At 38.5% G+C, this 27,857-nt stretch overlaps 1 protein-coding gene across 1 annotated transcript in view; it reads right to left on the reverse strand.

Moving 5' to 3' along the window:
* The window catches only part of myo5b (myosin VB), a 68,752-nt gene continuing 40,895 nt past the window's right edge, over positions 1-27,857 (reverse strand). Inside the window, 28 exon segments of the mRNA XM_036587638.1 lie at positions 1-1,565; positions 2,267-2,347; positions 2,439-2,567; positions 2,569-2,614; positions 4,188-4,381; positions 4,383-4,474; positions 4,615-4,765; positions 4,907-4,996; positions 5,162-5,313; positions 5,894-5,969; positions 5,971-6,041; positions 6,148-6,241; positions 6,347-6,545; positions 9,073-9,167; positions 11,894-12,133; positions 13,510-13,578; positions 13,933-14,067; positions 14,770-14,889; positions 14,988-15,133; positions 16,327-16,417; positions 17,073-17,309; positions 18,457-18,696; positions 19,353-19,509; positions 19,645-19,856; positions 20,633-20,744; positions 22,819-22,905; positions 24,942-25,039; positions 25,279-25,425. Coding sequence (XP_036443531.1) covers positions 1,413-1,565; positions 2,267-2,347; positions 2,439-2,567; positions 2,569-2,614; positions 4,188-4,381; positions 4,383-4,474; positions 4,615-4,765; positions 4,907-4,996; positions 5,162-5,313; positions 5,894-5,969; positions 5,971-6,041; positions 6,148-6,241; positions 6,347-6,545; positions 9,073-9,167; positions 11,894-12,133; positions 13,510-13,578; positions 13,933-14,067; positions 14,770-14,889; positions 14,988-15,133; positions 16,327-16,417; positions 17,073-17,309; positions 18,457-18,696; positions 19,353-19,509; positions 19,645-19,856; positions 20,633-20,744; positions 22,819-22,905; positions 24,942-25,039; positions 25,279-25,425 — 3,714 coding nt within the window. The 3' untranslated portion in view covers positions 1-1,412.

The raw sequence follows: 27,857 nt of genomic DNA on the forward strand, positions 1-27,857 counted from the left end.
GAAACTCCACAATGGTCTTTTTTTATTGGCATTGAAAAGTGGTATAAAGCTAACAGAGACCCACAGAGCCATTCATTATTGGTAATGATGTATGAATGAGAGTTCTGAATCTTAGAGAGACAGAGTCGAAAGCCTTCCCTCTCTAGTTCAAAACTCACTGCTGCTTTAGAGTAGGCAAAACAGTGCATTTATATCATAAAACAGATAAATACAATTAGAGAAGGAAGCTGTATTTCAAACCAATAGCCTGGTCTTTGCTGTTGACATGTTACAGATGTATGAACGAAGATTAAAAAAACAGATTGTAAAATATTCTTTGTTAGAAAACAGTGTTTTGCAGTTATTGCTCTGGGATTGCATGTATAACTTTCCTTAATCTGTAAATCAACATGATGTGACAAAAAAAAGACACATGGCATGTTTTTTTGTAGGTCCTCTCTTCTGTTATAATTCCTTCCTCGGTATACGAACTGTAGCGCCTCCTCACTTTCCTGCACCCCACTTCCAAATGCCTTTCACTTCAACACATACAAATTTCCCCCTTTAGTTCTCAGCGTAAAATATTTACCATTCCCTTATTCCAAACAGAGAATTTACTATCTCAGCTCACGTACCTCCCGTCTCCTACAACACCTCATTTCTCTGCTCCACCGTTCAACTTTGATTTGCCGCTCTCCTGTCCATCTCTCTCCTGACCGGTTTGTGTATTAGGAGAGCTGTATGGCACAGGACACTAACGCTGTGACATAACAGTTTCAGGCTGTCAAAGCCTCTCTCTGGAAGCCTGCTCAAGTGCTGCCTGGACTTCTCAGAGAAAAGGACTGGCTGCAGGCACAGAACTCTTCCAGGCAGGAAAAAAAGAGAAAGAATGGGCTTCACTTGGACAGAGTGAGTCACGGACAGCAGCCACTGCAATGCAGAGGTTTCTCCTGCTTTTGCTGGCAGCAGCTGAGAGACTAGATCTGCTGGCTGTTAAGCCACATACAAGAAAACCTAATAAAAGATGTGAATGAGTTGTGAAAGAAATTATGTCCCTGTGTCAGTGCAGAGACTGGAATAGCCTTTTTAATCATTAGCTGCAAAGAAAGAATGAACTGATGTAGAAAACAAAAACTGTTAGATCTGTTAGGGCTAAACTGAAGCTCTGTTCATTTCAGTATTGTAGAATCTCCCAAGTAACACCCTGATGTTCTTCTTTGCACACATTATGATTTGCTTCTTAACACCAAATAGAAAGGAAAGTGCCACAACACAGAAATTAGTCTGCCAGAAAGGCTCGCTGGCTGCTGATGTATCCCTGCCAGCTATAGGGTTTTTGTATGCTGGTTGGTGGGGCTGTGCTAGGGGGTACTCCCCTGCAGGTCTGCTTCAGTGGGGTCCATGAGAGAGCAAAAGAGAAACAGACTGAGAGGTCAGACTCGTATGAGGAAGTCCAGGTTGAGAGAGGCAGGGATGTGGATGGTCTCCAGACTCAGGGCTGAAGGAGTGTAGGGGAACAGCACTGGGAATGTGTGCTTTGTGTCCACCAGGAGCTGGTTGTTTTCTATTCTGCCTTGGAGACGATTCTGAAAAGAAAACGGCCAGTTATCTCGCAGGCATTATCATATATATTTACATATGTATTAGCTGTTTTTTATTAATCATCATCACCATTCCTGGACAATGAACCCATGACCTAAATATTACTTGCAGTTGCAGAAGTGCTCAATCGACAACAATCAGAAAATTAAACTGCATGTCCAGAAGTTTGTAGACGCCTGCTCATCCAGCATTTGTTCCAACATCAAAGTTACTAAAAGATCATCTTCCCTTCCTTTGCTGAAGTAACAGCCTCTACTATTCTGGGAAGGCTTTACACTAGATGTTGGAGCACTGCTGTGAGGATTTGATTGCATTCATCAACAAGAGCATTAGTGAGTTCAGGTAGTGATGTTGGATGATTATTTTTGGATCACAAAGTCCACTCCAACTCATCCCAAAGGCTTTTAGATGGTGCTCCACCACCACAGAGGCCTTCTAGCCAACACTCAGAATTGGGCATGGTGACCTTAGGTTGCTGCTCGAGAATGTACCATTTTATTGACAGTGCGCTTCTGTGGAGGTTTTATAAACTGTTCGCAATTCAATGCCTTTGTAAACAGGTACACTTTAAAGTAGCTGAACTCACTTTCATTTTAGAATGGGAATCTACAAACTTTTGGAAATACAGTGAACATGTGATTAAACTGTTAAATAAAGTAGCCAGTTATGGATGGAAGAGATATACCTGTATGTCTCTAATGAAGGACACAGTGACTCTCTCCTCAAATTCATTCAGGGGGGTGTAAAGATTGAGGATCTTTACAATCTGATGGAAAAAAAAAAACAGTGCATGACTGAGCACTCAGTTACAGGCTGTAATTTAACATCAGTATTAAATCTGCTACATGGATCCCTACCTGTTGTGTGCTAAGCACACTGCACGTATTGCAGATAGCCTCAGCGTCCTGAGAAGTCTTCTTCCTAAGCTGCAGCAGCTGAGCAGCCTGGATAAGAGGCTCGATGGTGGCCACCGCTCCACTCTGGTTTCAAGTTCTTATCCCGAAGCCACTCCTCCATCTGACTTATGTTGTACCTGAATCCGCATGCAACAGCATATAAATGTCATTAAGGCATGAACAGAAGTTGCAGTAAATAACCACCTAATGTTACTAATGAGACTAATATAACTGCCATTCAAGTAACAGAAAAGCAACTATAAAAATGGTCAAAACTGCAAACAAATTCAGGTTTCAATTTTGCTGCCACTACTGTTTTTAGCCATGCAATAAACTTTTGTACATTTTTATATAACAGTATTCATATATACAATGTCAGAAATCACACAGGCATAACTATTTAAGACTTAGCAATTTGACATGGGTTAAGGCAAGCAAGCGATTAAGGCATGAAATTTGCATGTGCACAAAAAGTAGTAACAAAAGTAGTAGCTAGTATGTGACCAACATGAATTTACCCAGTACACCAAAGATACCCATAGGATGTACAACTTCTGCAGGCAGGCACATCTTTGTGATATATTGCATCCAAAAATGTAACATGGTCGTTTTGTGAGGATGTAACTACGGATAGAACCACCTGGTTTGCTCCGAACAGTTTAACAGACTCAGTTTCAGCCTTTTATGAACACATGAATGATGTGAAAGGAAATAGTTTGTCCTGCTGCTGCGCTCAGTGTTACGCTAACATTCCATCAGTTTTCGCTGCTGGTCTTAAGGTGTGTTTGCTTACTTCATCTCTTTAATAACATTAACTATAGATAACATAGTTCACCAGTAACTCACTAAAGTTAGTCTCAACCAAACAACTTTACCAACTTTTCAATTTACCAACTACGAATGTAATGAAAATGAAAATGAGTCATAAATAGAGAAAAACAGGTGTGTTTGGAAACTACATAGGTTTACCATACAGACGTATCCAAACCTGTATATGCATTATATCCACACATATTACTAAAGACCTGACCTGAAAAAGAGCCAAAAAAAAGGGTCTAGCAGTGATTGAAGAGCTAAGGAAAATATGGTGGGTGTTGAGACGGGTCTGACTGGCTTAGTCCCTGATGTTGGTCGTATACTGGATACTCTACTGTATACTACTATGAAGAGGAGCATGCAGTGTACAGTATATACTTGTGCAGTCTGCAATATGTAGTATAGTAGTATGCCATTTTGAATGCACCCATTGTTTTGGGATAAGGTTTTGGCCTAACATATATTTATAAAAGCAGATTCATGGTGGAGAGGTATAGGTATATGCAGGGTGCTAAAAGGAAAAGTAGTACCCAAAAAATTATTTTTTGGGGATCTACCACTGTTTGAACACTATCAACCTGACATACATAAATTCAGAAGACTCATAGTAAATAAAATGACTATATTTTCATTGTAGACATCACAACCCCTGGTTTCTGTCACTACCACTGTATAGAAATTGGTAGTCAGTAAGTTTCTCTACAATACCCCATTTCACATCAAACCACTCTAAATGACTTTGTTTACATCTCAAACATTGAATTATTCAGAAATTCTGAAAAATAGGTGGTATAAAAAAATCATGAGCAGAGTGAAGTGTTTTGAAGTAAATTAAATTGCTGTTGTCTCCTTGCAGCCCTATTTCTGCTGGCATTTAAGTTTTTTCTGTTATACCTGAGCTGCATGCCAGTGCTCCAGGAGCAGACGTCTTTGCGCAGCAGCAGGTTGTTGAGCGTGACGGCGTTGATGCTGTAGAAAAGCTGGCGGATGACCTGCTGGCCGATCTCTGGGTCCAACCCGTGCTCTCCCATGATGGTGTAGAACTGGCTCAGCTGTCTGATCAGAGCCTCTAGGGTGTAGCCCCCTGGGACCCCCGGTCTCACAGTCCATACTGGAAGAACGGTGCCTGTAGCCCATGGGTTTGACCCCTGTGAGGCTTCCACTCTCCAACATAGCAGACACTACCACAGAAAAGGGAAAATATATACATCACTGTCAAGAAGGAAGTGTGTCATGGACAGAGTAACAACGGAAAAATAATATTAATCAGATCCTTTGAGGACTGAAGGGGGACACATAGAAACACAAAGAAACTACTAACCAATCATGGGCTGAAGAATGGCCTCAGCTATTTTAATGAGCTGCTGGTAGATCTGGATGGACAGATCACTCAGAACTTGCCGGTACTCTGCAAGGTCAAAGTTCTTCAGGCAGTGTTCGTTCTGTTTGGCTGTGTTCTGGGTCATGAATGCCTGTGCAATGAAAGTCACACAAAGCTTAGCTAGGACTGAGGCTGTTTGGGAATAAACAGGATCAAACAAAATCTCTATCGCTGAAGACTGTAAGTGGTGCTGTAATGAAGCAAATGAGTTTGGATAGGTTGTGCTTCTCACCTCGTCTCCACTATATTGCTTCAGACAGTGCAGGAGTCGACTAGTGTTAGCCAACCAGAAAGAGGTCATTTCGAAGTCATCATTGTTTTTCTGCAAAGTAACAACAGCAGTGGAAATGGTAATGTCTGTGCACATCAACAACTCATGAGCTTTTGTATTGGTGAATATTTTTTTGTTGTGAAATTTAGTATGAAGTTAATATGAAATTCGTATGAAACTGAATCCTTTGCTTAGAATCAGAACTGGGAAACACACCTTGAGAACTTTCTTGACAGCATTAATGGACGAGGTAAGCAGGGAGTGCACTTTCTGGTCATCATTGATGTAGTCAGCGTGACGGATGCACATGAAGAGGATGTAGGCTGGGAGACAGGGGACCGTGGCTGACACAACATGGGGCTTCATGTCTGAGAACAACACACAGGCACAAACAGAATTAGAAACAGTAAAATGGGTCATTTAGGCGAATCTCTTACAGCTAAAGCATTAGCAGGATACATGCTACAGCAACTAACAGACTCATTTATGTAGAGTTGGCAACTGTCTATAAATGTAAATACATTTTATTTGCTCAAATCTGACCTTAAAGAAACATATTCTATTTAAAAAGCAGAAAATACGCTTATTCAAAATGTATATATTACTTTCAATAATTCAATAACATTTTTCATGATCATGTGAACACAGGGTTAACATAAAAGAAAGGCAGATGCAATTTCCGGTTTTCATTACTGACATCCAGTTAGAGCAACAGTGGCTGTTGTGGCATGTTTCGACCAGTGACAATATATATCAAATATATCATTTAGTTAGTGGTTCTTTCGAGATTGTAGCCCTATCGCTCTCACTCTGATTACACTAGAGGCTCTCGAGGGGAGCTTTACTTTTTGCAATTGCTTTTTTTTATATATTTGTGGTGTCAAAGTTGACAAGTTAATAACTAAATAATAATTCAAATTTAAGACTGGTAATCCTGCTCATACTTACCAGTGACAAGAGCCTTTATAAGCAAGGCTTCGTCCTCTTTGTAGTACTCAAACATGCCCTCAAAGTCTTTCTCCTTTCCTCTGCACTGTGACCTGGCGGGTCAGCTCTGGCCTGGCCCTGTTAGCCTGCATGGCTGCTGCCTGGGCCACTGCACAACACAACGAATATCACATTAGTATGACAGCGAGGTATGACATTACTCTACCTTAGTACAATAAGCTGCAATAAGAGAATAAGAACAGTATACATCATACCTTCAAGTTCCTGAACTTTTTTGATGTAGATCCTAAGCTGCTTTTTGAGCTTCCTCTCATTCTTCTCCAGCTTCTCCATGATCTCTTTGAGATCCTGGAACATATCATCGTAATCATGAGGAGGAACAAAAATTTTATAAAGTTTTATGCTTTACCACATGTATTATTTTTCCATTGCTGTGAAGGTGAGTGTGCTCACCAGGTTCTCATTGGTGAGGCGAGTGATCTCCTGCTGGACGCTGAACTCCACCAGCGCCTCCGGGGAGAGGGTGCTGAAGTGATTTAGCATCTCCTGCTTCTTCTCCAAGTCTTCCTTCAGCACCTCAATCTGTGTGTGCAGAGCCTCCAGTTCATCCTGGTGCTTTCGTGACTGGGACTGCAGCTGTGCCTCCAGCAGCCTAGAACACAGCCAAAGTTTCACTACTTAGCTAAAATTTTCATCTTTGCCTGTGCACTGAATAAATGCTGCATGCACTGTGGGATCACACAGTTCCAAATAAAATGAAGAATTCAATCCAAAACGTGAAATGTGACAGAAAAGAAAGTATCCAAGATACTCATCTTCCATACGAGCATTACAGAGAAGCTCTCAGCTAAACCAGCGCCATGAATGTTATAAGTAAGTGCTACTTTTAAGTACTAAAAGAGTGACACGCAGTCAGCTGAGATTAAATAAAGGAGCTGGAAGGCAGCAAAAGATTGAAGCACAAAGGCACAACCTGGCTACTTGCTTTAGCCCCTGATAGGCCAGGCCAAGCTCTCCATCTTCATTCAAATAACCCCAGTCCTGTGTTTTACTGCTGTCCAAGCAGAGAAAAAGAGAAGCAGTGGCACAAATGAAATTAGAAAGCAGACGAGAGGAGAGAGAAGAAAGCAGTTAGTTAGGCAGAATAAAGTGGTTAGTTAGGCAGAACAGGCTGGCCTAGCAGTGTTATCATAGAATGATGCTTTAGGCATTAGGAACTATATTGGCAGGAATATAGTTTAAGAAGTATTTTAGCTGCAAAACGTTCATTCCACCTGCACTTCTGCAGTTTTACATCCAGGATTCATGGGCAGCTACAACAACTTAAACCATTAGAGCATCAACTTGGTTGTTGCATAGCAATAGCAAGTAAATAAGCAAGTTGTCATTTTTTGGTAAGACATAAAAGGTGGTCAGCCTATATATATATATATATAATATATATATATATATATATATATATATACACATATATATACATACATATATATATATATATATATATATATATATATATATATATATATATATATACACATATATATATATATATATATATATATATATATATATATATATATTAACATAAGTAAAATGTTTTAATAAACTAATTCAAAGTTTTATTTTTAGGGGTGTATAGTGTGGTCACTATTGGCTGGTAAGTGTCCTCCAACACATCTGTGGGCAGTTTCATATTGCACTGGAATGAATTTAGTTAGATGTTTTCATTTAACAAAAATAATAAATTAAAATGTGCAGCAACTCGACTAACTGGCAAGAGAACAAGAGAGAAATAGTATGTCCTTTGAAATGTATGGTAGAATATTGGACTTTCAAATTTGAAAATGATAATTAAATCATGTATTTAAGGTTGCATTTCCCATGTGAGGGTGCATTACTGAAGATATGATTCAAATTCAAATTCAAAATGTCTATCTGCGGTTGCATTTCTCTGTATAATGGCTGGAATAGGTTAATATGGAAAAGCAAAGTCTTCAAGTCGTTTTATTTACATTGTTTTAATGTTACGACTCTGACAAAAGAACAATCTCTCATTTGCAATTACATTTCCTCATCATGACGCTCCAACCTGCAATTGCGTTTTCACTGTCTACGGCACGCCCCATACTGACATCCCACCCACAGCATTTGATTGACAGGAGTTCTTCACTGACAGTGAAAAGGCAATTGCAAACAGGGTTGCAAATACATTTTCCTTTTGGCAGAGCTGAAGCAAAACAATGAGGAAATGTAATTGCAAATGAGTGACTGTTATTCTGTTTTTAATACGCCAGAGTCATAACATTAAAACAATGAAAATGTCAGAAAGACTTTGCTTCAGAAGAATTTAATTAGCATTTTCAAATTTGCATCTGAATATGAAAAACGTCCAGAATATGCTGCCATAGAAATATTTACTTGTGCTTTGAAGGTCAAAATGAAGGGGAGTAAAAAGTATTTTTTTCCTCTTAAAATTGTGATAGAAGCAAAAGAACAAGTATTCATAAAATAATCAGTTCCAATTGAATAAAGTACAATCTCACAAGTACAAAGAAAGACATTGTAGTTATGCCCCCGATAGACATTTGAACATCTCAGGACTATATATCGCTGCTGTCGGAACAAAACCTCTAAAATAGTAATTTTATAGGAGAAAGAAAAAACTTACTTTACTTTTAATGTTAGATTCTAGTGTCTGGACAACAACGATAGCACACTCAAAGGGACTGAGAGACAGAGGAAGGAGAGGGATGCATGCACAAGAAGTCACTTTAGCTCAGGTAAGTAGATTGTCTACATTGAAAGTTTGGGATGGATTCAAATGTTTGTCAAAACAGTCACTCCATATCACTGTCAGAGCAGGGTGGAAGGTGTTTACTTTAGAAGTCAGAGCTAAAAATATAATAAGAATGCCAGGAAGAACACCTTTAGGTATGCAACTGTCAATATTTCTAAATGACAAGGCCTTGCTAACGCTGTTTGAGTGAGTTATCACAGCAGTGCTGTGGAGAAATAAGAAGCAATCTGTATGTACTTAAACTAAAGGTAGATATCATGTAGTGTTACGACTTCATTCTAAACACAATAAATATTCAAAAATGAATATTAAAAAACAAAAAGGCAAATAAGCAGGAGCAGTTAAGTTCCAAAGCTCTCACAGTTTTATGGTATTTACTTACCTCTTGGACTCGCTGAGTCCCTGGTATGCCTGCAGAGCCTCCTCCTTGTCTATCGGCTTTTTGTTGTTAGCCCAATCTGTGACATCATTGGAGTCCTATTAGGAAATGGGATACAGACACAGAATTATACTTGTGTCTTTGTTATGAGAACCCTACAGCTGATAAAAGATGCTTGTAAGTTTTAATGGCGATGTAGGAGAGAGCAGCACAACCTAATATAGCATAAAATATAACAGACATTCAATGTAGTTATGAAGGTCACTTTCTCAAATTCCGATATCAGTATAATCTGTACATTTTCACAGCAATTAATCAGATGTTTTTTGGGATTGACCTTGATATTGCTGTAATATTGCACAATTTTGAAGCATGTAAAAACTCACAGTGAGCGCTAGCCAGGCTAAATTACATCCTCCACATAGTGGGGTTAGTTTTACAGCTAATGAAAACAATGAAAGAAGTCCATTTTCCTCTCAAATAAATTGAAAACAGTTATTTTTTGACCTTTTTATGTACAGATTAATCAAAAACACTACAGATGCGTAAATAAAATAGAGCTCAATTTTATTGTGCTGATATTTGTTGCTCTACTTTGTGTTTTGTTTGCTTGTTTCTCTAATCATATTTATAGTTAATGTACATATTTTTATATATTTAGGTCATCTGGTTCAAACGAAGTTTACCTTTTTGTTTGTGGCAGAGATGTACAGATTACTTATCTATAAAAATTAATCTTGTTCAAATACTTTACAAATGGTTCGGTGAAAAAAACAAAAAAACAAAAACAGACTAACTTATGGCCTTTAAACCTTTAAAGAGTAGAAATACAAGTGCTAACACATACAATATTTGAAAGTAAAAGTAGAGCATGATAACAAGGCATGATGTCCTCAGCCCTGACAGAGTAACCCTGCCATTAATGCCCCTTTTAACATCTTCCTGCCTTTTAAAATCCTCATGACTGAACACATCAGCTTCAGCTGCCACCAGAGCACATCAGCTGCTCACTAAGAGCACATCTCAAAGGCGGGCCATCACACCCCTGAGGGACAACCTTAACTGAATCTATCACAGAGAGCACCGATGCTAACCTGAATCGGCAAGAGAGAGTGTAAAAAAAATAATAGAGAGGAGCGTGGGTGCAAAAAACAAAGGAAGACAAACTCAAAGTTAGACATGGAAGGAAAAAGAAAGACCACTCCAACGTCTAAGAGCAGACTAAATATAATGAAAGTTGACATGACATGCCATTTTACAGGGCAGAGAGAATTGAGTGGTGCGAAAGGCACTCGAGGACTGTTTTAGAAACTCTGCTCTTTCCTCTCTTCCCTGTAGAGCTGCACTGCTCTCTGCCACACCTGGCTGCTCGTGCTACCGAATAAGGGACTTTCATTAAGGAGTTCCCGACAGCGGGCTAATGGATTGAAAAATCATATGAGACCTGGCTGACCTGATCGAGTCTCTGAAAGGCTGAGGTGGTCAGTGCACTTCAAATGAGTCTTGTTGCAATGGGCTGATTTATCAAGGCTTATACAAATAGCTGAATGCAGGGGTACTGCCAACTGCCTGGTACACATGGCCACAACATTTCACATATTGGCCACTAAAAACACAGAGCCATTTGGCCACTTGCTTCAGAGATTTTGCTTTGTGTTCTTGTTCCCTTTTAACAAGCCTGTTCAGTTGGACACAGAACTGAAAAAAGAGATTTTATTGAAGTTCGTTAACTGTAACCACCATGATAGCTACTGTGATGGTGCGGTGACTGTGGTCACCCCTGCCATGAAGTAACAGATGCTTCACCATTGGCTAAAGTTAGCTAATATCATTCTATGAAATAAGGTCTAAAATAAAATAAGGTGTTAAATAAGCTGCCATTATCCTGAGAAGCTATCATTGCAGTAGCTAAATAATATCTAATGAAAGAACCCAGATCAGATGATGCCTTCATCTACTCCCACATTGATTATTGCAGCTCCCTTTTTAATGGTCTCCCTGTTAAATTGCTCAACTGGCTTAATTCACAACTCTGCAGCCAGAGTGCTCATTTTTACGAAGCGCTCTGCACCCATCAGCTCCATCCTCCATCAGCTTCGCTAGATACCAATATATTCTTCTATCAAGTACAAACTTCTCCTGATAACTTTCAAAGCCCTGCATGGTGTCAGCCTTTCATACTTTAGTGACCTTCATCCTTGCTGTCCCTCTCACTCCCTCAGATCTTCTGGCACTGGGTTTCTTAAAGTACCACGTACACGACCCTCATCAGTTGGCCGCAGGTCTTTCAGTGCCACTGCTCCTAAACTGTGGAACTCTCACTAAATCTTGTGGCTCTTAGACTGCTCTACCTGCCCTTCCTTTAAAGCTCAAAACCTTAAAACCTTCCTCTTTACTGCACACTATTTTACTTCCTCCAAGTCTAAATTCTTTTTTTGTTAGTTTATTTTTTTGCTTCAATGTAAAGCATCCTTGGGTTTGTGAAAGGCACTATATAAATATATATATATATATATAATATAAATTATATATAGTGCCTTTCACAAACCCAAGGATGATGATAAAAATGTTTCTATTATTCTGGCCACAAGATTGCTGTATGACCCACCCCTAATTTTAACTGAGCTCAGCTAAGGCCAAACATGAAAAATGCATTTGAGAGGAAAATGATTCAACTATAGTGCTATACTAATGCAGGAAGAAAATAAATAAGACCTTTAAGCGCTGACCCAGACAGGCTCTGAAGTGGTGTATCAAATGGACTTTTATTATAACAAAAGGACTTTTCTTGGCGTATTTACACTTCAATAATATTTAAACTCACAATGTGATTGGTGTCTTCTGTTGGCTTCGTGGTGCTGACAATCTGAGTTTTCAGCATAAGAACCTCCTCCTTGCGTACATCCAGCTCCTCATTCGCTGCTTTGAGTTGACTGAGCAGCAGGTTGTAGCTGTCTTGCAGCTCATTGGAGGAGCAGCTCTCAGAGGCCCTGTCAGCTAATGCCTTACGAAGTTCGTTCAGATCATTCTTCAGCTTCTTGTTCTCAGACTCAAGCTCCTGCCTCTGCAGAAATGGAAGAAAACAGGCAGTGTGTTAAGATGTGCACATAATACTTGAGGAACTTCTGATTTTGCAGAAGTGAAATGAAATCTGAGGGAAAGAGAGAGAGAGACACACAATAATAACCATTAAAAAACGAGCATGTCTCTTATGAGAAGGCCTTTGTAATTTGAATGAAAGTGAACAGGCAAGGTGCTGGGTAAAACATTTTTTCTGTAGCCTTGTGAAATTAGGTCTATAAACAATGAAATGCTTTTCAAAAACATTTGCATTTGCTGAGGAAGGCGGATGTTATGTAAGTTTCTGCTGAACACCACATTCAAACTGCAGTGCCTATTTGCCAATTTGTAAAATAGAGCAGAGGCACATAGAACACCTGCTGAGAAAAAGAGAGAATGAGAGAGAAAGAGAGAAGGGGAAAGAGAGATGAGGAGGGGATGAGGTACAGAGTACGGAGAGAAAAATTAAGTTTAATGTCTGTAATTTCCAGCAACACATAATGTAAATGACCCAAAACTATAATTTTGCTAACTCAGCCCACAACATATCATTATCTAAGATGTGAAGAGCTGAAAAAAAACTGCCAAAGGTTATGCTAAAGCTACTACACCACTGAGACACAACTGGCTTAGAGTCAGTCACTTATGTAACCATGCAGCTTCAACACATTCAATTCAATATGTTATCAAAGCCTTTAAATCACCTAATAATTTCTTACAACCATAAAGGCATGATACACACTGCAAAAGACTTGAATGTGACTGGCCTTGTACTTTGATCTCTCAGCTGAGTCTAACATTTTCAAGCTTGTACTCTCCAGTGGTACTTCGTCAATCCCCTGGCCGAAAACTGAATGGCTGATCGGTATGACAGTGCTAAGAGCTCTGGCACCATATTAAATAAAGATGTTAAGACTTACTGAAGCTGAATGTACTTGAAAGTACACACTGAAAAAGTAGTAAGTAGTCTTTCTGTGCTCCATTTTATTCCAATATAGCCAGTGCTAATAAATAAATAAGTACATAGCAACACAATGGTGCAGTGCATGCTCTCTACCTTGCATAATTGTTGTCATGTGTCTAACACATTGTATTAAATGTAAAAACTGTATTAAAAGTAATTAAGCACTAGGCCGATGCCCGTGATCTGCATCACTAAAACTTGCCATAATAAATGTCAATACTGATAAAAATCAGTTTTCTAGGTCTACCTCTTTGGTCCGCTGTCCTCCCACTCACCCACAGTCTAAGAGGCAGCAGTGCAAGCAGCACCAGACCAGCCAATGTGCAGCACAAATCGATGTACAGAAGAAGAGACATATTTCTGATGACTGCTAGTCTGACCAAGAGCAAAGTGTGTGTGTGTGTATATATATAAACCTTGAGACTGTTGTAGGCCAGATCTGCATTTGTGTCCTCCTCTGACGTGGAGCTCTTTGGATCAATCGGCTGAGAGTTCAGAGAGGTGAAGAAAAAAAAAAAACTGTAAACACAAGTTGAACTTTTGTGATAAGACAAGAGATGTCTGCTGTGTTACAAGATGGACTGATATGATAAATATTTATTATCATGAGCCATAACATAGGTGAGTCCAAAGACACTTCCACAATCTACTGTGGCATCACAGTTTCCATGTTCCATTTGTAAGACAACTCCTGTAACGTGTTGCTATCACTCACACATGCAATTAATTAGGTCCAATCTAAACAGATTTTCAGCTCAGCCTGTACAATACTACAATACCCACTTTCAGAATATTTTAACATTTGTGAAATTCACACAATGTTTGCGAGGAATACTAACTTTGCGCTTGCTCAGCTCCTCCATCTTCTCCAGGTTGGTCTGAAGTCTCTTTCTCTCCTGCTCCAGCTCTCGCACTCGCTTCTGCAGCTTCATAAACACACTGAGATCCATGGCTGCATTCCCCAGGCCCATCTCCTACAGAGACAAAGGAAAATACTGAGATTAACTTGGCAAGACCATCTAAAAATTGTAAAGCTTTCTAGATAACATCTTTTTAGATATGCTAAATGTAAATATGAAGAGACAGATCTATCCTAAAGACGTCTGAGATGTTGACTAAAGCTTTATAGGACTGAGAAGTCTAAACTGAACATGAAAAGCAGTAAATGCAACCAACTTCTAAGACTGAACGCTGGAGGTGTGGAAAAACATCCCTGCAAATATCTTAAACATCTTTGAAAACTGAAAGCAAGTCTTCAGAAAAAAAGAAAGCTGTAATAAAGGTAAAGGTAGGACATACTAAATACTGAAAAAATTTATATTATATTTAGTAGTTAAGGGTTCTGTGTGATTTTAGGTTAAATATTTGTTTTCAGCTTTCAACTTGTACTTAATGGCTGTTTTGACTGAAATTAAATAAATAACGGTTTCTGTGTGTGTGTATGTGTGTGAGAGACAAAAGTCACACTTTTGGGAGTCTGGGTGTAGTTTTTTTGTTATGTAACTGAGCTGTCTTTATCATGCTTTCCAACCTGCCTAGTTCGATTTGCTACAACATCATAGACCATGATAGCATAGCATTTTATACTGGAAGTGTGTAGCAAATCTAAAATTCATTAGACTAAATGTGTTGTGTAAGTGAGGAGTGTAGTGTTTTGTGCTTCACATCAGCCATACCTCTATCTGCTGAATGGTGTCTTCAGTGTCTCCCACTTCAGACATGGTGATGGAGGGGAAGGGTGACTCAGAGCCTATGCTGCTCTGGTTAGAGGGGTTCCTCCGATGACCTGGAGCAAACTATAGGATCAAAGATAAAACAATATAACAGAATAAACATTTCTCCTCTTTCCTTTCATTTTTTGAAGTCTGTCTGCTTATTCTAAAGTATGTGCTACCTTGCTGTAAGCAATCTCCTCTTGCAAGTTGTCATATCTCTGCTCCAGTCTGGAAAACTCTTTCAGGAGGTTCTGATAGCGCAGCCTCTCTTCATCAAGCTCAGTCTGCAGACGGACTTCTTTCTGAGACACAGTGCCCTCCTGACCTACACACACCAAACAGACATTAGCCATGTATTTCAAGTGCTGACTAACTGAATTGAATTATTAAAAGCTTATTTGTTATAATAACATAGCATTTTATACTATTAGAACTAGTAATAATGCACTTACACCATTTCTGAAGTGAACATTGTGTTACAACTACAGTATGCTGTCAAGTGCTACTTATTACAGATGAAAAGACATAATTAGATTTACAAGATTACTTGATGGCCATTAGTAAACCCTAATTGCCTTAATGTTTATATGACAGGATATGACAGGATATTACAATGTGTAACTTTATTAGCTAACTTTGACCCCTTCTTTCCACAGTCTGGCACATCACCACAAACCTGGATTGCATAATAAATCCAAAGTTAAAAAGAGGCTGTTGAAGAACTGAAATGCTCAAGTAAATTCAGCTATTTTCCTCTCAAGTTTTTCCCCGTTTGTCTGTGACAAAGACATGTGATGATGTAGCCATGTTACGTAAGCTACAAGTCTAACCCTGTGAACGAAACCTTCTGTGTCCTATTTGATAGTTTTGTAGCAAAGTTTTTTTTAATCGCATACAAAGACACTTTTTATCTCAGTGGAACAACATCTACTTTTAAAGGTTTGAGTCTCAATAAGAGCAGCCAGAGTCCAATACCTTTTAGATAATGTAATAGGTGAATGAGGCTCCTTTTCTTATCAAGTGCACTCAAACAATATTGCCACTGGTATAAAAATAAACAAATACATCCAGGGACCAATGTGAAAGGCACATGATCATCATTCAAAACTTGTGGTTACAATTTCATTTTCTGCCCTAAGCCCAACAGGAGACAAATAAGTAGGGAAAAGTTACACTCAGCTATAAAAACACTTAAAAAAGTTAACGGTAGATTTGACAGAGACCTAACCTTTGGTTTCACGTACCCTTCTTAAATGTGAACCAGCGCAGAACAATGCCGAGCTCAAAAACAGAAGGTAAAGAGGTGATCTTACATTCCTGCACTGAAATCCAATGCAGTTTCTGTCAGCCTCCCTCCCTCTTACCCTACTTCTGCACAGAGACCCCTCTTGTGTGTGAAACAAACCAAGCCCTGCCTTCTGGGAAGCTCAAATTCACTTTAGTTCCTGACACAGAGTACTCAACAGAGTGCCTGAGTGCATGACCTGAGATGCAGGTGCAGTGGAGTGTGAAACTCACCTTTAGAACCTTGAGAGTGGCGGATTCTCTGATTCATTTCCTCTTTCTCTGCCTTCAGCATTGAGTTTTCCTTCTCCAGCTCCTCCACTCTCTAAAGAGGACAGAAAAATGGTCTTTAACAGCTCTCTATTCCAAAATAACTTATCAGATCCTACTTAATAATAAGGAGCTTTCACAAGATTTTCATAAAAGCGGATCTTGTAGTCGTAGTGTCTTTATTAATGTGGCAGTGGGCTACATCATCTGCGAACCTGCTCTTGTCCCAATATATGACATGTATGACCTTGAAGAAACTCTTAGACAAAAAGGCAGATAATAGAATTTACTCAATAATACAGACATTTAGCTCAGGCATGAGATCTATAAAGTTTCAAGAAAGGCCGCTATCAATTCTACTTGATAGTAAGGCAACTGGCATATTAACAGGAAAATCAATTCAATCTAAATTAGGTGCAACTGACTTGAACTGATTAAATGGCAATGAAGGACTGAGATTAGTTACATAATGCATGACCTCTTGTGTACCCTAGGCCTACTGTCCAATGTCTCTTAGACTGCAGTGAATGTACTCCATACAGTTGATATTCATACTCTGAGTCTCTGATCATTTTTTCTGATCAATTTATCAGCAGTATTTGAAAATATAAATTCAAAAACAAAATCAATTTAATCTACTTTGATAAGAAAAAAAAACATTGAAAACTTTCATATTCTATTTACAAAAGCCTGACTGCCTACACCCTCACCTGCTCCAGTTCAAGCTTCTCACTGCTGTGCTCCTCTTCAAGCTTCTTCCTTTGGGCGTGTGCTTCCTGAAGTGCCGCCCTCAGCTTCTCAAGCTCCTCCTGCAGTGAGGTCAGCTGAGTGTTGTCTCCTTGACGACTGCGGAGGGTCTCCAGCTCTTTTTGCAGCTTGTTGACTTCTGTGCCCAAAGCAATGTTGGTGACAGACAACTGCTCATTCTGAGTCTTGTACTCTTTTGTCTGTGGAAATAAACAAGAGAGATGAAGGCTTAGCTACTGAACAGGGCTTTCAAATGATTAAAGAATTAGGCACGATTAATCACGTTTGTCCTATTTGCTCAAATTTGACCCTAAAAAAACGTTTTTTGTTATAGCTATAGCTTTATTACTTACAGTAATTCAATGTAGAATACTGGGTTCACATGAACTGACATGAAAATCGTGATTTCCCAAGAGTGAACATGAAAATAAGGTGGATACAGTTTTCATCACCGCGTCCAGTGAGGGCAACAGCGGCTGCACGTTTCAACCAATGAGTCTATATACTATATATCATGTACAAACAATCAGTGGTTCCAACTGTTCTGCAATTATAGCCTCTCACTGTCAAGCTGCTATGTTACACCTTATTACGAGGGGAAATAGTTTTTCCACTGTGCTGTTGCTTTTGTTAAGTCGCCTGCTTGTTGATTTATCCATAGTTTTCCTTTAAGCACTGTCCAGTGTAGTTTGCTGAAGGTTTCCTCAAGTGCTAAAGTTAGTGATATTATGATATTGCCAGTATCATCATTGTATTTTGCTTACTAAACACTCAATGTTCTACTGGTTGACTGATTTGTTGATTGATTGTAACAAGAGTAACAAAGAAAAACAAAGAGCATTGGTCAGTTTCACATGTATATGTACATGTGATGTGTAAGACATGCAAAATCTAAAAATTGCTTGGGTACTACTGCTGTAATGATGAACTTGCTTTGTGTGGTTTCTGACAATGTTATCTATTTGTACAGATAAAAGTTTGTCAGAAACCACATAAGCAAGCGTAACTGAGAACACTTCAATATGTTTTGAGGCTAATGTGTCATGATTTAAGCACACAGTTTTAATGAGAATCTGTTGGCTAAACCTTGTGCAAAACTAAAGAAACAAATTTTGAACACTAAACATGTCTTAGATGATCAGCTATATTTGGGAGTTGGTAAAGAGATGACTGTGTAAATTAGGTTTTTGGTGGAACAATTGCTTTAGCTTTATCACTGGGGGAGGCTTATAGTTAACACTACTGTTACATGAACGAAGGATGTGACTGTGTGTAATAAATTAGATTAGATAATTCTGCAATTAATTGTGGTGTATTATGTGGTGTATTACCACAGGCCTCCTGTACCTGATCATCCATCTTTCTCTGAAGCTGGACAATCTTGTTCTCCATGCCAATGTTGAGTTTCTTTAAGCGCTCGGCTGAGCGAGCCTCGATTTTAAGCTGTTTGAACTGCCGCTTGGCGAGGACACGGCGGTAGGCACACTGGATGACAATTGCAGCATTCCGGGCACGGAGGAACTTCTTTCTCTCCAGCCATCCACGTACTGTTCTCTGGATGATAATTGCTTTGTGGTGGAGAAGGAACTGAATGGATTGAGAGAAAAAAAAGGAAATTTGCTTTTCAGAATTTCTACACCAGAGTGAAAAGAACTCCACACAAAGTGACACTACAAACTAAATTCTCATGTGCCAAAGCAGGTTGGTGTTATGCAACATTCTGCTGAAAACTCTAAATGCAAAGCATGTTGTTTCCAACTGCTTCTTCTAAACTGCTCAGAGCACAGCTGGTGAGGGGGGAGGGGGAGATCAGAGAGGAGTAGAGTAAGAGGGACAGGGAAAAAACAGAGCAAAAGAAAAGAAAGAAAGAAAGAAAGAAAGAAAGAAAGACAGAAAAAGAAAGAAGGAACATGAAAAAGAAAGAAAGAAAGACAGAAAGAGGAAATAAGCAATAAGACAACCAAAACAAAGCAAGGATGCAAGAAAGAAGGAATGAAAGGAAGGAAGCAGGCAAGCAGGCAAGAAAGAAAGACAAAGATAGAAAAGAAAGAAAAGAAAGCAAGAAAAGAAAGGAAATAAACAATATGACAACAAAAAGAAAGTAAGCATGCAAGAAATAAAGGAAATAAACAAACAAAAAAAATAAGCAAAAAGTCATGTAATGGAAAGTAATCATGTAAGAAAGCAAGAAATAAAAAGAACGAAACAGTGCTAGAGGTGTACAGTGCAGTGTAGTATGGTACCTCCTGGTATAGCCTTCGTGTGAACATGCCCCGGGTGAAGGCCTGGATAGTGATGACAGCCTGACGAACAGTCAGATACGCACGCCGTACCCGCACCATCCGGTACTGCTTCTGACAGATAAGTGCTGCTCTGGTGAGTCGCAAGTACTCGGCATACCTGAGAAAGAGAAGGAGAAAGAGAGAGAGAAAAAGAAAGAGAATGAGGTGACGCTAAACAGAACAGAGCGAAAGGGCTCAGTTAAGTGACTACAGTAAATCAATGCAAAGTAGGTGCTATCTAATTCAAATTTACCTGCGTGCCAAGTAGCCGCGTCCGTATCTCTGTAGTGTGATGGCAGACTTGCGGATCTTGAGGTAACGTGTCCTCTGCAGCCATCCCCGCACAGTTTTTTGGATCTTAATGCATGCAAAGCGGAACTTGTCTGCCCTGAGCTTCTCCAGGTATGCTACCTGGCCTGCTCTGAAGAAGATCTTAGTCTTTCCAAACTGGAACTTGTCTGGATCCTAGGAGAAAGATGAAGTGGAGAGTGCGTCATGCTCAATTGGATGATTAAGCAATAATCATTAATTTAACAGCACAAAAGCAGCTTTAAATGGGTCATATATTTTATGTGGAATATGAGTTTCTCTCTCATTTTGACAGCTTTATATACAGTAAAATTCTATTACAGCTCCCCTATGCAAAGCTAATAAAACAAATTAACCAAATCTATTAGACGAGTGAACACACATCCATATCCGAGCTTAATAACATCCACTCCTGCATCCCCATATTACCATAGCCTGGAGAGACTGATGCTGATTACACAGTTTTTCATCAGGCCCTCATCAGGCCTGCGCGGCAGCTTTAGGAGAGCGGGGAGTACAGGGAGTACGGAAATGCTGAGCTAAGAAGGCTAAAGCCATTAGAGCCAACATTCTGGAGAAGGGTGCGGCTAAGTTCACAAATTGAAATTTATTGAGATGATAGAGATGAAAAACGATATTTTCAAAATGCCAAAGGCTAAGTAGCACCAAAAAAATTAGGCAGCAATTTATCTAGCATTTTTCATCGCTCTGAACAGCACGAACCTGTGACGTGTATTACAGGATCAGGGAGTAACTGTGCAATCAGCCTTGAAAGTGACAAATTACTGCATCCTGCATACACTCAAACTTAAGAAGAATGCACAAAAATATTTGAATATTTACAGCTGTGTGCCAAAGCCTTGTGGCTACATTTATTTTATACCATTTTATCAGCTGTGTACACTGTAATAATATAGGACTTGAACTGTTACCTTGATCAAGGACTCCAGCAGATTTCTGCAGACTTGCTTCTTATCACCAATAGTCGTGTCTTTCTTCTTCATGAGCACCCGATATCTGTTGTAGAAATCTGAGTATGTCCACCTGAAATCATACATTATTTACATTATTAGACACCAGGGTGTAAAATGTTGTTTAGTTAAACAGTAATACATTACTGATATACTGTATGTCATACTGACGTTTATTTTTGTCAACTCCAGTAGTGTGGATTAATGTTCTAAATGCTTTGTGAGCACATGACTCACTGCAACTCAACCAACAACAGTAACATTTAGCTGAACAGCTTTTTAATCCCATGCTGATACACGATATAAATGTCTTAAATGTTCTTCTGATTTTACATGATGAGACACCATATGGTAGTAATACAGTTCTAAAACATAATAGAACTGTCATATAAGTTGCTGTACCCATTCCTCTACACTGAAACTCTAAAATTAGCTTATTTTTTAACCAGACGGACAGAATTAACAAGGATAATAAGAATATATATTTTGTACTTCTTGATTATACACTTGTTGCCTAGTGATTTCACGCACTTAAAATTTCTTAGCCCTGTGAATTATGTTTTTGTGCTTACAACCTGTTTTATATAACTACTTCTATTCATATGGCAAGGAGACCTGGAGAGATATGTTCTGTTCTGGCTGCCAAGTTACTAGACATCTGAATTTTGCTTCCCTGAGTGTCGCCTAGGAGCACAAATGCACTTAGAATAAAAGTCAAACACAGAACCAGTGCACTCTGGGGTCCTTTTAATCCCTGATTTAATTCAGACATCTCTAGAACATCTTTCCGTGATGACTTTAAGACACAGAAAATGGAAAGCAATATCCTCGTCTTTGTAGGCAAAAAAGACGACAACATCTGAATAAAATGCTTCAGTGCAATTGTGTACTTTGCTTGTGCAGTCTGAGTGAGCCAAAAGCCATACCCTCTTACATGTTAACTCCAAAAAAAGATAGACATCTAGCTCTGATCTTGATCTAAAGTGAGCTGACAATGGCACTAGAGCTAAAACTGCATAATAATATTTAGATATGGTCCCTCTTTAATTTGATAGTCCTAGTCTATCTACAGACATTCAAAGTGTCAACAAACTATTTAGTATCTGATTCTCAACAGTGTTAAGGTTAGGGTTAATATTAGGACTAAGATTAGAGCTAGAATTTAGGTTTTGGGTTGAGGTGGAGGGTTAGCGTTAGAGTGAATGTTACCTTTAGGATTAGAGAAATGCTAATGTAATTAGTTGAAAGGGTAAGATAATTTAAGTGAATGTGAGTTAAGCATCTACAGCAGTCTACAGTGGACTATCCAATGAAGTGTCACTTTGTGTATCAATAACTACACAATCTAACTGCCACACAGCTGATATTTTTATCCTTATGCACCAGACCAAGCTGTGTGTATTGTAAATATTGTTTACTGAAGGTGCAATGTGTATTTAGAAATGTAAATTGTGTTGGTGTTGTGACCAAACACCAAAACAAACTCCTAATACATGCTAACATATCTGGCAAATAAACATATTTAAAAATGGTTTATATACACTTCAGATTAGGGCCTGACTAATATATTCGCTGGATGATGAAACTGCACAATAATGATCAATTTTGGTTAAAATATTGTGCATAATGCACTCATAATTAGGGACTTTTTTAGGCCTTGGCATCTTGTGTCTTGAGATCTCTTGATGAGAAGGCAAAACCAGTGATGGTTGTGCCTTTGGGGATCCCAATATGAGGCATCCCTGTATAATTACATCACTGTGATGCAAACAAAAAAAAGTATTTAAAAGTATTTAAACTTAACCTTGATCATGAGAAGAAGCAACCTTTTTACGAAGAGAACTAATAACAAATAAGAAAAGTAATGTAATTAACAGAAATCAAAACTGCAAAGATTATGTATGGGTCCACTGCCAGTGCTACAAAATTTCTGTCATTTATTTCAGTTTAAGAAGTGCAACGATTGTTATCATCATGTCTATCAATAAAGCACTGTTTCAAAGGTAAAACATACATATACAATTATATTAGAATTATATTAGAATTTTTAGCCCATTAAAATCAGTATCGTTCACAAAAAATTCATATTGGTTGGGCTCTACTAGTCAAAGATTCTGTAGAGGATTCAGTGAACCTGTGATCATTACCTGGATGGATATCCTGCAGCACTGATGCGGATGGTCTCCAGAACTCCACATGCTCGTAGTTGTTGGACAGCTCTTCTAGAATCAAACCTGTTTGAAGAATCAACAAAATTTAAGAGTCTATTAAAATCAACTAAAATAATTGCATAACCTCAGCAGTAACATCTGACTGATCTCACAAAAAAAAACAAACAACAAAAAAAACATTACAGACCATAAAGAGGAACACAAAAAAAACAAAACTTGACCTTAAAAAGTCAGGACAGTCCAGAAAATCCTACCTTATCTTTTTCTTAAGGATCGTACACATCTCTCGCGTGAGAGGCATTTGGGAGGCTGCTGCCCGGTCAGGGACACAGAGACACTGGACTTGACTCTGAGCTCTGAACACAAATCTCTGCTGTTTGCTAACAACCCCACCAAGCATGTGACAAAGAAACCTCTCTCAATTTAGTCTTCATGAAGAGGCCCTTGTCTTCAGGAATGTGTGGAAAGGACATAAACAAAACAAGGCCAAGCCCTTTTCAGAAGCCAGAGCGATAAATTTACCATTTTCCATGAAAACGTTTTCTGATATATTAATCAGAATGTATTTACACTGCATACAGGAGATGTGATGACACATGGATTGCATGGACAGAGAAGAATTTGAGCAGTCTCTGTCTGTTGGTATCTGTATGCTTATTAAGGTAAACACTGTTGCCTGGAAGTCAGAGACACAACAATCAGCTTTTCAGACACTGAAATCTGAAAGAGCATCCACATGATCTGATTTCATGTTTACACCCATAAGTATAAAATGCCAATTACTTTACATGTAATAGTTAAATAGTGCACTGCCCATTAAATTTTGGGGACAGTTTGCTGTCTTTGTTATTTTTCAATAACTGAACATATGATACAGAAATCTGTTTAGACATCGCCAAGTGCTACCTGAAGGAACGTTGCCAAAACTCACAAATTTTCTCTTCTTTTTTTTTTACAATAACAACGTTATAACAATTATGTTATATTGTTAACAATGTTAACAATAACAAAAACTGTATATACAAATTATTAGTGAACAGCTGCTTTATGTTAACTTTTGTAGGTATGCTTTGATACTTAACAAATCATACAGCACATTGTCTACAAACTTTTGACAGACAGGGTACCCTATGTAAGTAAATACAAAGAAAAGAAAATCTCTCAGTGGCATCTTAAGTCTAGTCACCAGCTCCTTTATAATGTATAATCCAGTGGCAGCGGGAACCCAGCAGAGGCTCAGAGCTCAGTTTCAGAGCTCATGGGCAAAGTCCTGTTTATTAGCTACAACACAAGGTCAACAAGACTCCATGTCAGAGCAGGTATGCACAACATAGAACAAAGGGTCTCCCCTACCTACACGCCCAGGGAGTATACCTGATGGTAGACGCCAACTGAACAACCCCTGGGGCAATGCAAATGAAGACCAGCACTGGGGCTGACGCAACACAGTCAAACCCGGAAACATTGACCCCCCAGTGCTACAATATAATCAGTTATTATCCAAAATAATCCTGCTGAGAGACAGCACAAACTATCAACAAAGATCTCCCTGTATAAACATGACAACTGTACAAGACATATACTAATTCTAGGTGGTACCTATAAATTCAATTACAATCTTTTATGAACACAGTCAACATTATTAACGTTAATATTGAATTCATGCTCAGTACTGCAAGCCTATGCCAAATAGTGTCTAACAGTGTAAGGTAGATTTGACTGGATTGTTTTGTTCCATTTTCTACTTTTAAAATTACACCAAGGGGAGCATTATCTTAATAGAAAGCACGTTTCCACACAGGCAAACATGCTAACTGTTTAGTTTTTATGTAATTTGAACAGTTCTTTCAAAACAATCAGATTATTGCACTTATTAAAATATATAATTTTCAGGTGTTTAACTTGGTGTTTTAACTTTTTTATCTATCAATACAGCTTAAGCTTAGCAATACAGACACCAGTGCCAGTATAGCAGTACAGACTGTATATCATCTAGCTTTGCAATATATACACCATTTATTGAGTGTATCCATTCATGAATTGGAACTACAGATTAGCAGACTAGCTTCACAGACATTATAAGTATAAACAAAACTTACATAAAGGCCTCTTTGTCATCATTGGGTTTAATGCAGCGCACATAATGAGGGGTAGTAGCATTGAGAGTCTCCATCAGAAGATGTAAGGAATTCCGAAACTAGGAAAGAAAGATATAACAAACATTCAAAGAATTGCTGTACATATATTAAAACAAAATATAGGCAAAAATCAACTTAAACTACAAACTGTTAAGATCTACAAATATGATTCCCAAATTTTTGTAGATTTTTGTCCACCTTTACTGAGTGCTGGTAATAATACATACATCTTTTTTGAGAGTTCAGGTCTGATGATCTACAAGATTTTCTGTTCATCATGTACTTCTTGAGAGTTTACCTGGTGGCCCACAGTTTTGCGGTGCTCACGGTTGTGGCCTTTGATGATGGGCTTAGCAGGACGGACGTTGATTCTTGAACTCTTTCCAGATGGGGGTGGAGCTGGACCATCTTTTCCATCCTGGAAGAGATCTGCCACCAGTTGGAACTGAGGGCCGAACACCACAGAAAGCATCAGAACAAAGTTGTAGAGTTGAGTAGGTATTAGAACTGATCACTTTTACCTCTAATATATACTGAAACATTCCAAAATGGCTCCATGTATTAAAATGTACCTCCTCAATAAACTGTCAGAGATTAGTTGGCAGTTTTAATGATAATGCAGAAATAAATGTATTCAGCCAAGTGACACATGCATTTTTGTCAAATTGTCTTTTCAAAAGCTTTCTAGTTCATCCTTTTCCAAAAAAAATATTTTGGAATCTTTTAAAGGCAATGCATGGTTTGTTATTGTACAAGTCCAATTCTAATGTTTGGTCTTTTTGAAAACTCTGATTACTTAATTAATCATCAAAATAATTAGTAGATTACTTGATTGTAATTAACAGCGATAGCCCTATATTTCATTATTTATTGCCACATGTAATACACATGGGAGGCTTCTTCTATATGTTCTTCTGAATGTGTTAAAGAACTAATCACACTACATTTCACTGTACCATGCACTACACCCCAGAGAGAGAGGAAGCCAAGTTTGTGCTGTTTCAGAGAGAATACTGATAGCCCTATTATGTTTCCGTCACTGATAAGTCCGATGGGACGGGACAGATATACAGAAGTGCTGACACACAGTGCATAATAAAGAACCATGACTCTAACTGCTGTATGGGTGCAGGTAGTGCAGCAAAAAAAAAGTTTACGGTTCAGAACAAATGCCTTTACACACAGATTTATTTGTGGAATTTAGGCATCAATAACTTAATTAGAACATGTGTATAACTGATATCTTGCACATCAAAATGATTTTTCAGATGGTGAAAATGCAACATTATATTCTGTTAGATTTTTCCAAATTTTCACAGGTGATGCAAAGTCACTCAAGCAATAACTAATGTCTCTTGCATCTGGATGGCTACAACCAAGCTAAGGGATCTTAGCAACCTAGAACCTCTGGACAAACATCAGAGGTTTGTCTTCTGCTTTGTTTGGTGTTGCATCTCCAAAAGCAGCACAGAGAGGGCTACAGAGAGAGTTATACCAGAGCTAAGTGTGAAAATGCTTGAAAAGTTTCAGCTTCTACATGAGGTGATAAAATTCTCTGCTTTCCATTTGCTTTTCCAATACAGAAAGTAGAGTGTGCAACTATCTTAAAAGCTGACACAAACTTTGCTCAATTGTGTTCTGATACAAGAAGTGCTCTTTAAAAGATATAATGAAGAACGCTGGAGTGCAACCTTGGAGCACCTTAGGGTACAAGGTGACATAGTTTACCGATCATACTTAATTCTAAATTATACAACAGTCAGTTCCGGCCATGCAAGCTGATTGGTTGAGAAGCGTTCTAATCGTGCTGTTATTTCGCCATAACATCACCTTTTTTTCACAAACACTGTATCACTCCGCTAAAGTGCCATTGCTAAGCAATGAATTTTACAGCTGTAGGAGACGCTCAAGCCTTTTGAACGTTTTTAGTTCTTACTTTGCCACAAACAGAAAATGGACACTTTTACTATTACATTTGACCTGCAGCCGATTTTGATCAGACTCTGAAAATGAGACTACGCTAAATTCCCAAACTGTCAGTACCACTGAGCAAGCTTTCCAGTCGCAGCTGTGACAGAAGAAGAGCTGAACAACCTGGAATTAGCCAGACATGAACCGAATACCATTCGCCAAACATGTAGTCTCATCTTCAGAGTCTGACCAAATTGGATTGAGCCATAAAACCGCCGCAATAAAAAACAAAAAAGCTTGCTCAGTGGTAATGACAGTTTCAGAATTTAGTGTAAGGAGCTAGAGAATGAACTACTGACGTAGCAACGAGCTGCTTCTTAAGGACCTATAATTTGGCGGAAGGAATTGCTGACATTAAAACATATTAAATGACACATTCACAGCCGAATTTATGTATTTCTTACTTTATTTATTATTATCAGAAAATGACGGATCAGATATCGGAGGGAAAAAAGAGGGAATCTGTTCGAAACCTGTAACAAACATATCCTGAAATAGCACTCACTCATTCTGTGCAATATGATGTTTTTTACTGTGTATTTCTTCACTTAAGATGATCATCTTTAGCGGAGTGCTTCATATAAAAATAGCTAATTTTAAAGCTTAAAGGTTTTTAAAGAAGAAATTAAATTTTTATCAGTAACAGTCGATACTCAAAAGGTTCACTTTCAGTATCAGAATCAGAACAGAAAAAATGGTATTGTGGTTTAAGTGAAATGCACCAATTAAAAAACAGCTCATTTTAAAGTTTGGTAGTTATAAAGAAGTAACAGTGGATTGGTGTCAAGATCAGTCAAGACTCAAGATTTCAATATCGGTATTGGTATCAGAAAAGAAAAAAGGTTATTGTGCCATTTCTATTTGCATCCTTTGTCTTGTATGATGTCTGTTTTACTGCCAAGACAC

This window comes from Colossoma macropomum, unplaced genomic scaffold, assembly GCF_904425465.1.
Source record: "Colossoma macropomum unplaced genomic scaffold, Colossoma_macropomum, whole genome shotgun sequence".
Classification (NCBI taxonomy): domain Eukaryota; kingdom Metazoa; phylum Chordata; class Actinopteri; order Characiformes; family Serrasalmidae; genus Colossoma; species Colossoma macropomum.